Raw genomic sequence first — 13,693 nt, forward strand, 5'->3', positions numbered from 1 at the left:
AGCTCACCACATTGTGGGAACAGCTTTGACCTAGCTGGGATGCTTCTTCCCTAGCGAGCAAGCCAATCGGTATCCTCAAGTTAATGGGTAAGGGAGCTCCTCACAGGAACAGTCAAGACTCAACATCTTTCCAAGGTTCTGCAAATCACCTCTTAGCTAGCCAGTACATAGATGCCATTAAGAAGCGCAAGAGGTACATGGTGACCAAGGTCACCATGCTGACCCAAAGTATTGACCTCTCTAGCTGAGAGGTTTCACAGACTATACAAAATGCGACCTACTTTCCTGTCCCTCTCCCTAGATCCTATATTATTTTAATGCATGCCCTTAACCCCCTTCCACCCCCAATACTTCATATAAAGAGCTGTCCAGCATTCAATCTGTGCCAACATAATTCAACTTTGCTGGACCCGTTAGAACAATCACCTTGGTCCTACCTTGTCTTGACAAGGCCTCTTCATGGAGGAGGTTTTACACTAGTTGGAGAATAGATCTAGATTACACCTGACTATTGATGCTGAGTTCTATGTTCTAGGATAGCTTAGGGTGGGTTTATCAACTTGTTGAGATCCTACTGGCTTTGCCTATGTTTTTGTGGATTTCTTGACTGCAAAGCCTACAGTGTTTCTGTGTGGCCGGGGCCTGACGTGGTTTTGCAGCATAAATCAATATTGATTAATAAACTTCCATACTTTTGCCATCTGTTGTTGGTTGAAAATGTGCAACTTGTTTTTTTTTCTCTCATTTCTGGAACACTTTTGTTGTGGTCTACAAAAAGGAGATGCATCTGTAACATCTCAGTATGATGATAACTAATAATAGACTGTGTTATTTGCATCTGCTCAATCTTTGTATTCCCTTTTCAGCTATCATCAGCAAAGTGCCAGTGGAATGGAGTTTTATCTTTATGAGCAACATGTATATATTCTTGTGTTAGCGGATGCCCTCGGACCCCTGATTGGGAATGGTGCACTACGTTGCTGTGGTCTCCTAACCTCGGTGCACATTTTTTCTATACCATCAACAGAAAGTAGTCCGCACACAGTGCTGTTTTTTCAATTACATTTGACCAGAAGCTCAACGCATTTTAGCTATACAATTGCCTTGCTCACCAATGCTGAACAAGGCTTTGTATAGCAGAAATGCGTTGAGCTTTTGAGCTTGTATTTTATTGACTTTAAACGGAAGCCGTTCTCGTAAACAAGGGTTTTGAAATGCATTTCTTCACTGCTCAGACATCAAGAAGGGAAGCACCAGGCCCTGAATCTCAGCTCTGTCTGACTAGATCCACCGCCTCCTTTCAGACTCTAGAGGACCTAAGGAGATATGGGAATGCAAGTGGGGCTACTGCACTATCAACATCAATTTGCCCTGAAATAAAGGCCATGTTGTGAGTGACTCTCACAGAGGTGGTGCCCATGCAGAGCAGACTTTTTGGTCTTCTGCTAAATGCAGACTCATGGGTTTAGTTGGGAGTGGGGAGTTGGGAATGCCTAGTCTGAAGTGTGAAATGACACTAGGTTTTTTGTTCTCCAGACTGGGATAACCAGGCATTGCAAAGGGAGGTGTGGGATGGTGATAGGGCACCAGGTATTCGCTTGGTCAAATAATGGGGTTTTGTGATGGTGGTATAGAGTGGTGGGTGAGGGTGACAGACCACGGGTATTTTTTTCTGTACCTGTGGAGAGAGATGGCGCTGGGTTATGGGGCAGGTTGCTAACTTAGTTTTTAATATTTAGCTGGGATTGTGATGCTCATTAGGTGGTGAAACCCTAGGTATGTTGTTTTTAGAGTGCATCGTTGGGGATAGGGTTGTTGGAGGAAGGGCCATGTTTTGGATGGATTCCACATACTAATACTAATCTACCTTTGCACAGCTGATACATTGAATCAGCTGAATCTGAGAAAGATGATTTTAGGGGCAATATGGCATAAGTTGTAGATTTGTGACTATCAGCGATGTGGAGTTTTCAAGCTTTATTTTCCAGGCGACATAGACAACTCAAGATTTTCTCTGTCTATGAGGTCACTTGGATTTTTTTTATGGAAACAAGCCATTATTGATGCTCTCCTTGTAGAATTATATGTAGTTTGGAGCTAATTGTAAGTCTGTGAAATGGTGAACATGTAGCACACAGTGCCAAAACTGAAAATATGGAAAATATTTTTAAACCAAACCAGTTTGACATTTATTTTCTAATTTGTGCTTTGTTGAATTTTTCCTCTGCTTTAATATTTGTGATTTTGTCATGCTGTATTCTTTATAGATACCAAGTTTCCAGTCCAAGCAATAGTGGGTCAGAATGTCTCACTCTTCAAATTTACTTCAGAGAAAGGAGAATACGACAAGCAAATCCATCCAGTGGGACAGTCCTCTATGGTCAACCTTTGCTAATCTCCGTACCAAAACACATCCTTACTGTAGATTACTTATATGATGTTGTTTTTGAACGTATTCGGTAAGTAGGCCTTTGAAATAATTGTTTTTAATATTCCTCCTTGGAATTTTATTTAGCTGTTTTCCACAGCTTTTACCTCCTTTTACCTTGGGAATCCAGCTTAATGGTTCTGAAGTTAGAAGAACCATTAAAAATGCTGAATTGTTTAGTTTATACCAATGTAAAATTATTCTAACATCTTGTATGAAATAGTCAAGTGTTATTTGCAGTTATAGCACACTTCATTTTTTGGTTAAAATTTTAAGTTGTAGCAGCATACATATAACTTTTAATTTTAATTAAAATGATCTATTGTATTAAATATTATCAGGAGTCCCCAGATGATTCATTACTGTTTCAGATTAAAGGACTGCTAAAATTGTGATGTTTTCTTTCTCTCAAAAATATTTATCGGTCTTCCTTACAATCCATTAAAAAAAAAAAAAAAAAAAAAAAGATTTACCTGAGAAATACTGAGGTGAGAGCATCTAAATTAATATCCAGGATCTCTAAATTAACATCTAGTCAAAAAACCTATAGAATCAATCCCTCTGTTTTTTAGAAACTCTTACTGGCAGAAAGCTCCAAGATCACACCATGCAGGTCTTTGCAAGATATGTTGTGCATTCCTATCGGAAAGTGCACTTGTCTTCCCAAATGCCAAGACTTATAATAGGTCAAAGAGGTTGATTTAGATTTGAGCTTTATTTGCATTAAACCTTCACACAGCGTTTTCAACTGATATACCTAGTTTTTGTGGGGTGATGCATTGATCATCATAAGCACTAAACAGTTCTGCCCAGTTGCTCTATACTGGATTACTTTTTCCAGTAAAATCTGTTTTACATTCACCTTTCTCAGAAAGTCTGAAAATATCTTAATAGAAGAGAAGTAATTTAGCAGCCTATAAAACAGGCTATATAGACCACTTGCATTTATTTACATTAAATACACATATTCTACTGAAGAACTAAGTGACAAAGGAAAACACTTTCACAACCTTTTTCCCCAAAAACTTTATTTAAAGGAAGTTAAGGAACCGAAACTATAGCAATGTAGCCAAATAGACTGCAACCTTATGAAGTGAAAAATTAACACTGCAGCATTAAGGAATCCCAGTTCTCCAGTATCCCATCATGCCCTCTGTGGCAGGTGCTTTAGGTTTTTTTTTTTTTTAATACTGAGTCAAAGGATACTAATCGAGAGGAAGATTAACTTTCTTTATCTCTTCCTCTGGAGCAAGAAGATTGGTTGCTTATTATGATTGAAATTAAGATTCCCCTGAAAGAGAACTAGGATTACAGCCAAGCAGCCATTCCTTCTTCTCCATGTGATATCCATTGATATTCATAAGCCCTGAATAAAATAGCAATCTCCTCCATAATTAAAGTTCTGAGAGCGAAAAAATAAAAATCAATTAAATCTAAGCAAACCGATTTTTCAAAGAGTTTTGACCTACTTGGTCCTCTGTTCTAGAATCTGACTCAAGACAATAGTGCCTTGTAAAAGTGTGTATAGAACTTCAGGTGGCTACTTTACATTTTCTTCAATCAAAACATTTCGGAATAAAGCAGCTGTAGCCACTTTACCTCTGGTAGAGGAAGGTTTTTTGTTTGCTAGATAGTTTGATTTGCTTTCTCATAGCAGTTTCATTTTTCCAGCTATTGTTTCCATTCAACAGTCTCAGTATTAGAAATAGGAGCACACAACTGAATATCTTTATCTATTTTGTAGTTATTCATCCGGGTGCTTTCATTGAACTTGTATGATGCACACACTTTCAGGAGAATGCCTTAAGTGTCTAATTATTATTAGTTAGGTCTCAACCTGTAACCTTGAATCATTGGCTTTATTCTTTAATCTGGGTCTGTAATTGCTAAGATGTTTAGGATAAACATGCAGTATTGTATGCATATTTGTTTAAATATCTTTATTGGTATTTTACTTATTTATCATGACTGACTATTTGAATCTATACAAAGGAAAAGAAGCTATTGGTTACGTTCTGCTGTGAACATTATAAATACAAATCCCGGGTACCAGACAATAGTAGCAGACACAACAATTTAGATATAGCACATTTGTGATAGTCCTGAGCATTGACATGCAGATCATATTGGAGCACACGCAGGAGTGCCTCTGTGTGCTATCACCCATTATCAAGCTACATTACAGAACATCGGCTAATGCTATTGTTTTCTGCTGCATCTTCCAGAAACACATCTGATACAGTCTTAAAAGGAGCTTACGTGCGTGCACCTGGTTCATCCAGTGCGGAACATATTATATGCATATTTGAATGGGGATGCTTAATAAGTGTTGCCAAAGATAGAAACCCTGAGACATTTTTCATTCGGATAATCAAGTATATTACTAGTAAACTATATAAGAAAGAAACGAAGTAGTAGCCAGGTTGAAAGTAAATATAACCATCTAATTAAGCCAACAGCTTTTGGATGTCTATCCTGATAATTAACTATTTAAATGGTATCCTTCTTTAAGGCAATATCGAAAATTGAGTAACCACAACTACTTTCATAAGATCTAGGTATCTTTTTGCGCCTATCTACATAATCAATACATGTCACAAACTGGAACCTTTGAATAGATTAATGCTGAGTGGTTAAAAACAGGACTTTTATTTAATTATTGTACATGCTTGTTCCCCACCTGAATCCCGCTAGGTGGCGTCATGGCCCTGCACTAGCTGAGAGCTCCGCCCCAGATATACATCATGGAATCCTATGAGTTTCCACCCTAGTACACTGATGTCAGTCTCTTTTTCTGCGCTCCAGGACACTGATCCTGAAGTGCTCCCCTCTGAAGCTTTCAATTAAAAAAGAAATGTTTAATCGTGCATTGTTAAGAGTACAGTGCCCTATCCAAAACTTTCAACTTTGCCACTCTTGTGCCAAACATATATATATGTCAGACCCCCACAACCTGTGCTTGTGGTAACTTGGGCTGATATGCCCTTTCTTTTTAAGACGCCTCTCCTTCCATTCCTCCGCCTTCCTCATCGCATCCTCTAAAGAGTTTTTTTCACTGCTATTCAAAGATGCAGTGAAATGGATCTCAGCAGCCAAGATAGTACCGAGAAGCAACTCTTTGTAATTTTTTGTTCCCAAGAAAAACGGGTCCCTCTGTCTCATTCTCGGCATGCACCTTCGGAATTTCTTACTCTGCAAGGAGAAGTTCAAGCGGCTGTCGTTAAGTTAGCTGTTGCTTGCTCCACAGCATGGCAACTGGTTGGTTGTCTTCAACCAGCAGTTCACGTACTTTCACAAGCCGCACAAGAATTACATGAGGTTTGTAGTCGGTTCCAACTATTAACAGTTCGCTATCATGCGATTTGGGCAGACTACAGCACCTTGTGTGCTCATGAGGGTGATGTCAGTGATGGTGGCATAGCTTCGCAGATCAGGGGTTTCTGTATTCCATACATTGACAACTGGCTTCTGAGGCCAGACTTGTCCCAGGTGTTGTCAGTCCATCTTCAGTCAGAGGTCGTCCTGCTGTTTGGTCTGGGGTTTGCAATCAACCTCTCGAAGGTGCACCTCCAGCCAGGATTTCCTCGTTTGACCAATCCTTTAGACCCACCACTTGGGAGATACTACTTTGGAATCTAATCAACAGGTAAGGAATCTGCAGTTGCACATATCCATTAGAAAAAAACGTTTCTTGTCGTTTGAAATTCTGTCTAGTGGCTACTCTGCCAGACAGTTCCTCCCCAGTCTGACCTCATCCCTGTTCTAAAGAATGATAATAGTGCTTGGTAAAAATGTTACAATTAGATTCCTGCATTGCGTTACCTCAGCTGATGTTGTTCTGCATCTCTGCCTCTAAGGGCATGGTGAAAAATGGACAGTAACCTGATGTCTCTGTGCCAGGGTGGGCTTTTCATGGTTTCAGTGAAATCACTAGGATTTTGTTAGGTTCATCCTTTGTAGGAACTTCTTTTTCTGGCTCCAGCGTGAAGAGATGTTTTCCGGGTTGTGAAGGTTCTGGTCTGTCTGTGTAAGGGTGACCCTTTCCGGTAGCCACGGTGATGCTGGCATTTAAATTCCAGGGCAGACAGTGCCTTCCAGAAGGAGTCCCCAAGAGGAAAAACGCCCAAGGGAAAAAACCTCTGGCTGAAGCAGAGACTCCAGGAGCGGAATAAAGACAACAGATAACCAAGGAACATGCCCAGACTGAATACAGGAAACCAGCAAGGGGAGATCAGAACTGGAAATAGGGAAGAATCCAACAGGAACAATGGTCCAACGGAATTCCAGAAAAGGAGTGAGGAACACCAACTGGAGTGAGGACACACCTTCAGGAGCGAGAAATGTTGTAACGCAAGGAAATAAAAGATTCAGGCCCTTTATATACCTATAGGCAGGAAGTGATGTGAAAAGGTGTGAGCAGTCCCCATCTTGGTTTGGGAAATAGGGATATACAAGATATGAAGGGCCACCATTTTAAAATGGTGAGAGAACTCTTCCCAAAGCATTCTGGGAACAAGGCTGCATCATTCTGGGAAGAAGACAAGTAGGAAGATGACCCTTGGACAGAAGAACTTCTGCTGTAAAAACTAGGGGGACTAGTATCCTGCCCCCCCAGGCACTATGTATATAGTTTGTAGTTCCTTCAGCCAATGCAGGATTCCGTGAAGGGAACTAGGATTCCAAAACTGGAACCGCAGCGCACCCGAGACACCATGAAAACAACTGCGGATCGCCGCATGGTACCACGGCGTGCCTGAGAGATGGATGGAGGCTTTGCAGGCTCGAGCATGGCCTGTGGAGTGACAGGAGGTTCCCCTCCGGAGGCCACGGGTTTGTTTGGGAAGAGCTGCAGGAAATCAGCGGATAAGGATAGGAATTGACATATTCCCAAGACCTGTCACTGGGAGGATTAGCCCTTCCAATGAATCAGAAACTGTAAACAGTTTCTAAAAAACAGAGTGTCACATATTTCCTGGACTGCGTACTCTGGAACATCGTTTACCAGAATATGAGGTGGACGGGAAAAGACTCGTTTGTAGGGGTCAGTAAAGTAAGGCTTCAGTTGATAAGTATGGAATACAGGATGCACTATCCAGGAACTTGGCAATTGCAGACAAAGTCATGGAATTCACTAATTGAATGATCTTGAAGGGCTGTAAAAGGGTGGCCTAAACTTATTAAGAGACAGGCGATGGGGTAGGTATTTAGAGGAGAGCAAAACCTTATCGTTCACTTGATAATGTGGGGGGTGATGTCAAAGGGCGTCAGCGGTACTCTTCATTCTCCTGTTAGCTTCGTGCAAATTGGAATGCATCTTTTGTCTTACTGCTCGAAGATATCAGGTAAAAGAGGCTGCAGCTGAGACTGAAATGGTATCTTGTAAGATATAAGGAAAGGCCCTTGGATGATAGCAATGCAGACAGAAAAAAGGAGTGCCCTTAGATGCACTGTGGACTCTGTTACTATAGGAGAATTCTGCTAGTGGTAAGTACGTAGTCCAATCACTTTGGGTGGAATTACAAAAACAGTAGAAACAAAATATTGCTCAAGACCTTGGTTTAGCCGTTCGGTCTGACTGTTGGTTTGAGGATAAAACACAGATGATGGGGTTACCTCAATGTGAAGGGATTTACAGAAATGCTTCCAGAACCACGATATATACTGGGCACCTTGATCTGATATAATGACCTTTGGTAAGCCATGATGGCGAAAGATCTCCTATATGAATATTTTTCTCAACTCCCTTGCAGTAGGCAATGTCTTCAAAGCAGTAAAATGTGCCATTTTGGAAAATTAGTCCACGTCACCATAATGACTTGATTCCAATGGTGGCTGCTACTTAACAGGGGTGGCGGGGAATTAAAGAAAAAATCACTTACCCGCTAGTTGACCGCCGCCTTTCGGTCCTCTTCGGTTGTCGTCTCCTAGAAGCAGGCAGCACCCAGACTCCCCTAGCCAATCACTACGCTGCTTTCACCAGCATGACAGCAGCGTCGTGATTGGTCTGAGCGCCGAGGTTTGGCGTTCAGACAGGGACTGGGAGCCTGTGCATGTTCTCCACTCAGGCTGTGCAATACAGCAGGGTGGAGAACATGCTATTTCTGATGGATACATCTGCCAGTGGATTCCTCACCTTGTGAATATCCCCTGCGCCAGCATTCCACGGAACTTTTTTCCCCAGCTCTCTACGCTGACGTGGACATCATAATGCTTCGGCTCCGCTCGCGACTCCGTATTACGTCACCGGAGCCATAAGAGAACCACGTCGGCGTTTTGACGTCAGTTCCCTTTTTTCCGCGCCGTCGACGCGTAATGGTTTTCCAGCACTCTCCTGCTACTTTGTAGTCTTGTAGTGGTTATTGTTTCTGGATTCACCATGTCTTCGACGAAGTCTGGTTTCAAACCTTGTAGGGAATGTGGGGCCACATGTCAATGACTGACCCCCATGAGGATTGTTTGTGGTGTCTTTCTTCTGACCACGACGTGGAGGACTGTTCCAGCTGCAGAAGACTGAACCCCAAGGCCCTGAAGGAGAGAGAGGCCAAACTCTTCATGGCCAAAGGAAGGAAAGAAGAGGTAGGAAGAAGAAGAAATCGAGGCCGGAGTCGTCGACTTCGCACTCTTCGAAGTCAAAGAAACACAAGAAGAGGAAGCATAGCTCACGGCGCCGGTCTTCGAGGAGTAAGTCTTCGAAATCGCCGTCTCCTCGACGTCAAAGTAAGGATGTTGTATCTCCTTCATCTCCTAGGAGGTCTCCAGAGAGGTTGCCTTCGCCGAAGCGGTCCCCGGCGCCGTCGCAGGCGCAGTCTCCGGCGCGGTCCCAGGCGCAGTCTCCGGCGCCAGTGGAGTCTTCTGCTTCTGACGCTGAGCAGGAACAAGAGAAAGAGATTTCTCCAGGACCAGCTGATCCTGCGGCGCCTGGTGAGGACACTTTGGCTCCGGTTCCGGGTACTCCTCGACCGGATTCGGAATCAATCCCTTATCCGCAGTTCCCGGCGCCGGGTGCGGATTCAACGCATTTCCTTTATGCGATGTATGGGATTTTTCATCAGGCTGCCTTCCCATCCGGCGCACCATCTGGTCCCGTGGGTCCTATGACATACACCTTGGGAGTGCCGCAGCATTATGCTCAGGCCCCGTTTATGCCCTTTTTGCCGATGGCTCCTTCGTGGCAGTTTCCGGCACCGTCTGGTGATCCATCTAGACTTCGGCTGGAGCGGCCTTTTTCGGAGCCTTCCTCGACGCCGTTGCCGACACCTTCGGCTCCGCGCCCGGCGCCTCCGACTCTGGTGCCGCCAACTCCACGTTCGGTTCCACCGACTCGGCGTACGGCGCCGCCGACGCCGGTTCCTCAGATCCGTTCAAGGAGAGAGGCCCAGAGAGTCTTCGAAGAGGAGCGTTATATGGAAGAAGTGGAAGAAGGTGAGGGGGACGCATCTTCTGATGACTTTGAAGGCATTCAGGATGCTAGTGGTCTTGATACCACTCCGGAGTGGGAGCATTCTTCGACAAGGTCTTCGCCACCACAAGAATTGGCCCCCTATCATTCAGTTATCAAGAAGGCCGCAGAGTTGCTGGACTTGCAGTTACCCTCTGCTGAATATAAGCCAAACCTCCTGACCAATGTTCCCTCTAATTTATTTCCTCTGTGTGCGGCAGTGGAGGGTCTCTGTGCGCTGCAACCTTGGCCATGTGCGCCAGAAACCAGACCGCGCGCGTGTGCAACGCCAAATGTCACTCCAAACGTTTACTTTAAAAAGTGAAAAGATGGTGCATTTTTACACATACAGCGCCACGTTAAGGGTCTTAAGGTCGGTTTGCAAATTGGATAAACACTCCATGACATGAATTGGTTACACAGGCAAGTACACTTCAGGGTTAGGAAAGCACAAGACTCCAAGGGGCATATTATCAAGAACGGCGTTAAAATTATCGCTGCTTTAGCGGCAGGAAACTGCAGCTAAAGCGACGATAATGGGCTTGATAATATGCTCTTGAGAATTCCAATAGAAGCCCATGTTCTGGTGTGAACCTGGGCTTCTATTGGAACGCTCAAGGGCATAATATCAAGCCCATTATCGCAGCTTTAGCGGTAGTTTCCTGCTGCAAAGCGGCGATAATTTTAACGCCATTCTTGATAATATGCCCCTAACGGTGGTACCATCATAAGATTTTACTAAAGATTCTTAACTGGAGCACTGTTCATTGGGTGGGGAAATCTTGCCCCTTTTGTTACTTGCAGTTTAAATTCTAATATAGAACAGTAAGCTATTAACTATCAAAGAGCTGCATTTCCATTCATTGCAATGGCAGAAAACCTGCGACAGACCACCCGAGCGGAAGAGTAATATAGGTTCGAGGCATGTGGGCTGCTGAATTCATATCTGTGCATAGATCGCCGCCTAGTGTTGGGTCCGGATGATTGCACATTGTTGTCCTGGAAGAGTCTTCGAAGTATCACGAGATAGGTGGCTCCTCCCCTGGACTACAGTGCGCATGGGCCTCCCCTCCATCCTTAGATTGTTTTTTTCCGCCATTGGGTTCGGATGTCCTAATCTTAGCTCTTAGAGTAGTTAGGCCTCGTCGGTATTGTTTTCGTTCGGGCCCTTCGACGTCGGCGCCGATCCAGATCGACGATGGAGCCTAAGACATCGAATTTCCCCTTCAAGTGTTGCCCTCTTTGCAACGCTAAATATGCTCGCTTCGACGTGCAACCGGTGTGCAACAAGTGCCTCTCTCCAAACCACGACTAAGCCATCTGTATGGCGTGCTCCAGGTTTCGATCGAAGAAAACACTTCGCATTCGTCGAGCAGCTCGGCTCGAGGCGCAGAAAGTAGCGCCAAACCCGGACAACATCTTCGGGACCGAAGATGAGGAGGTCGTGGACCTTGAAGTTCAAGGAGAGATATCGTCGGCTTCGGAGCGTGAATCAGACTATGATGCCGAGGACGAACATATTCTAGATGAAGAGGATGATGAAGTCGTCGAAAAGGTAGGAGACGACGGACAGGCCCTTGGGGCCGAGGAGGATAGCTCGGAAGAGGAGCTACGCCCACAGGTCCATTCAGGGCCCAAAGAGACACTCGATAAGGCTCAGGTCGTGGGATCGCCACAAGGCCTTACCCAAGATCATTCCTCTCGTTCTTCCGCCCCGCTTAAATGCCCGGCGTCGAACTATCCTAAAGAGCCGTCGGTATCGAAAGCGCCATCACTTGATCGACGAGAATCGGAACTGAAGGCAACGGCAACTGCACCGAAAGCGAAACCAAAAGTGAAGGAGTCTCTCCACGGCACCAAGGCCTCGAAGCCCTCGGAGCCGAAGACGCAAAAGAAGGCTGTCGACGCCGAGAGGAGACTTACGAACATCGAGCCAACGGCGGCACCTACCATCAAGGTAAAGGTTGCCGACCCGAAAATATCGACGCCAAGGAGCGTCGACACACATATGGCGAGCGGCCCTCGGGAGCCCCCCCATTCCAGTCTTCGTGGCCAGAGAACGACATTCAGGACGGGGACTGAGGCCACAACCAAAACGGCGTCGAAGGATCGTGTCCAATCCACGGCGCTGTCTCCCATTGTGAAGCAGAAGGTGTCGGAGTCGTTATTACGCATCCAAACCAAGGCTTCCATGGTTGGCGCAGACACGGCCCCGCAGCCCAACACAGTCAGCGCGGTTCACATCGCGTCGACGCACATAAAGTTTGGCCTCCCACCTGCGGTGCGACCAAAAATGTTCGACGCCAAGAAGGGTCTCGACCCCCAGGAACCTCTCGACCCGAAGAAAACTGTCGAGGCACCGACAGGCATTCCAACAGAAAAGAGAGCGGTTGCAATACCTCGCGCCGATGAGGATCCCAGGCAATTTATCGACGCCAATACTGGTAGACTTTCTATATACAAGCGGAAAATAGTGTCGGAGACACCAATGAAGCCCTACAAAATTCCATTGAAGAGAAAACGACCAACATCACCGGTTCTAGTGGAACAACTTCCATATTGTCCCACAGACCCTCAGTCATTCTCACCCACACACTCTAATGTGGATGCTGGATATGTTGATAAAATAGAGGACACTTATCCTATGGACACTGACCCTGAAGACCAGAACCAGCCTTGGGTGGACAATACTAATCCAGGGGACCCACATACTGCTCCAGACACACAAGCATATGTGGTGAAAACATCTCCTACAGAGGATACGGCTGCTTTCAATGCCTTAATTGAAAGAGCCGCCAACAATCATGACGTACAGCTCCACACTGATCCTATTGAGGACGACTTTCTAATGGATATCTTCTCTACCTCAGAAAGATCTGTTAGGACTCTGCCCATGCTAAAGGGGGTCCTCAAACAAGCTACTGACATTTTTAAGGAGACCACAAGGGCTAGAGTCCTTAACCCTAGAATTGAAAAAAAGTATAGGCCAGCTCCTGTGGACCCTGCCTACATAAGAGGACAGTTGCCTTTAGACTCATTGGTGGTTTCCAATGCTCGGAAGAGAGCCAACTCACAGACAACGGGTGATGCTCCTCCCCCAGACAAAGAGTCTAAGGTCTTGGAAACATCAGGAAAGAGGGTTGCTGCACAGGCAGCTAACATCTGGAGAATAGCCAACACTCAGGCGCTTCTAACTAGATACGACAGGGCACATTATGATACCCTAGAGACACTGCTCCAGCACCTATCAGATCAGTATAAAGAAGGAGCAGAATCCCTGATTACAGAAGGGAAGCTTATCAGCAACGCTTCCATTAAGTGCGCTCTTGACGCAGCTGACACTGCAGCTAGGGCGATTAACACCAGCGTCATGTTAAGAAGGCATGCTTGGTTAAGAATCTCTGGATTCAAACCAGAAATACAAACAACTATACTTAATCAACCTGTCAACCCTAACTCCCTCTTTGGCCACGAGGTTGACACCACCCTAGAAAAACTCAAAAAGGATACAGAGACTGCAAAGTCTAGGGGGGCTCTGCAATCACAGCAGTTTCGGAGTGGGTCCTTTCGTCGCTCCAGCAACAGAGGGCCATCAAGAAGCCAAAACTCCCAACAGTCGCAGTACACTAAAGGAGGTAAACAGACCACCTATAATAAAAATAATAGAGGTGGATACCGTGGCAACAACGTCAAAGGCAGAGGCCGTGGAAACAACAGCTCCAGGTCCTCCGCCACCAACAAACAGTGACGCCTTGTCACTGCCCCCCGACCACGTAACACCTGTCGGGGGGGAGACTCCAACAGTTCCTGCCAGTCTGGGAATCTAT

General features: G+C 45.1%; 1 protein-coding gene across 1 annotated transcript in view; it reads left to right on the plus strand.

The window, feature by feature from the left end:
• USP4 (ubiquitin specific peptidase 4) overlaps positions 1–13,693 on the plus strand; it is a 776,462-nt gene that overhangs the window by 437,838 nt on the left and 324,931 nt on the right. Inside the window, exon 14 of the mRNA XM_085625029.1 lies at positions 2,268–2,459. Coding sequence (XP_085481155.1) covers positions 2,268–2,459 — 192 coding nt within the window. The remainder of the gene's footprint in view (positions 1–2,267; positions 2,460–13,693) is intronic.

The sequence above is a fragment of the Triturus cristatus genome, chromosome 9 (assembly GCF_964204655.1).
Source record: "Triturus cristatus chromosome 9, aTriCri1.1, whole genome shotgun sequence".
NCBI classification, from domain to species: domain Eukaryota; kingdom Metazoa; phylum Chordata; class Amphibia; order Caudata; family Salamandridae; genus Triturus; species Triturus cristatus.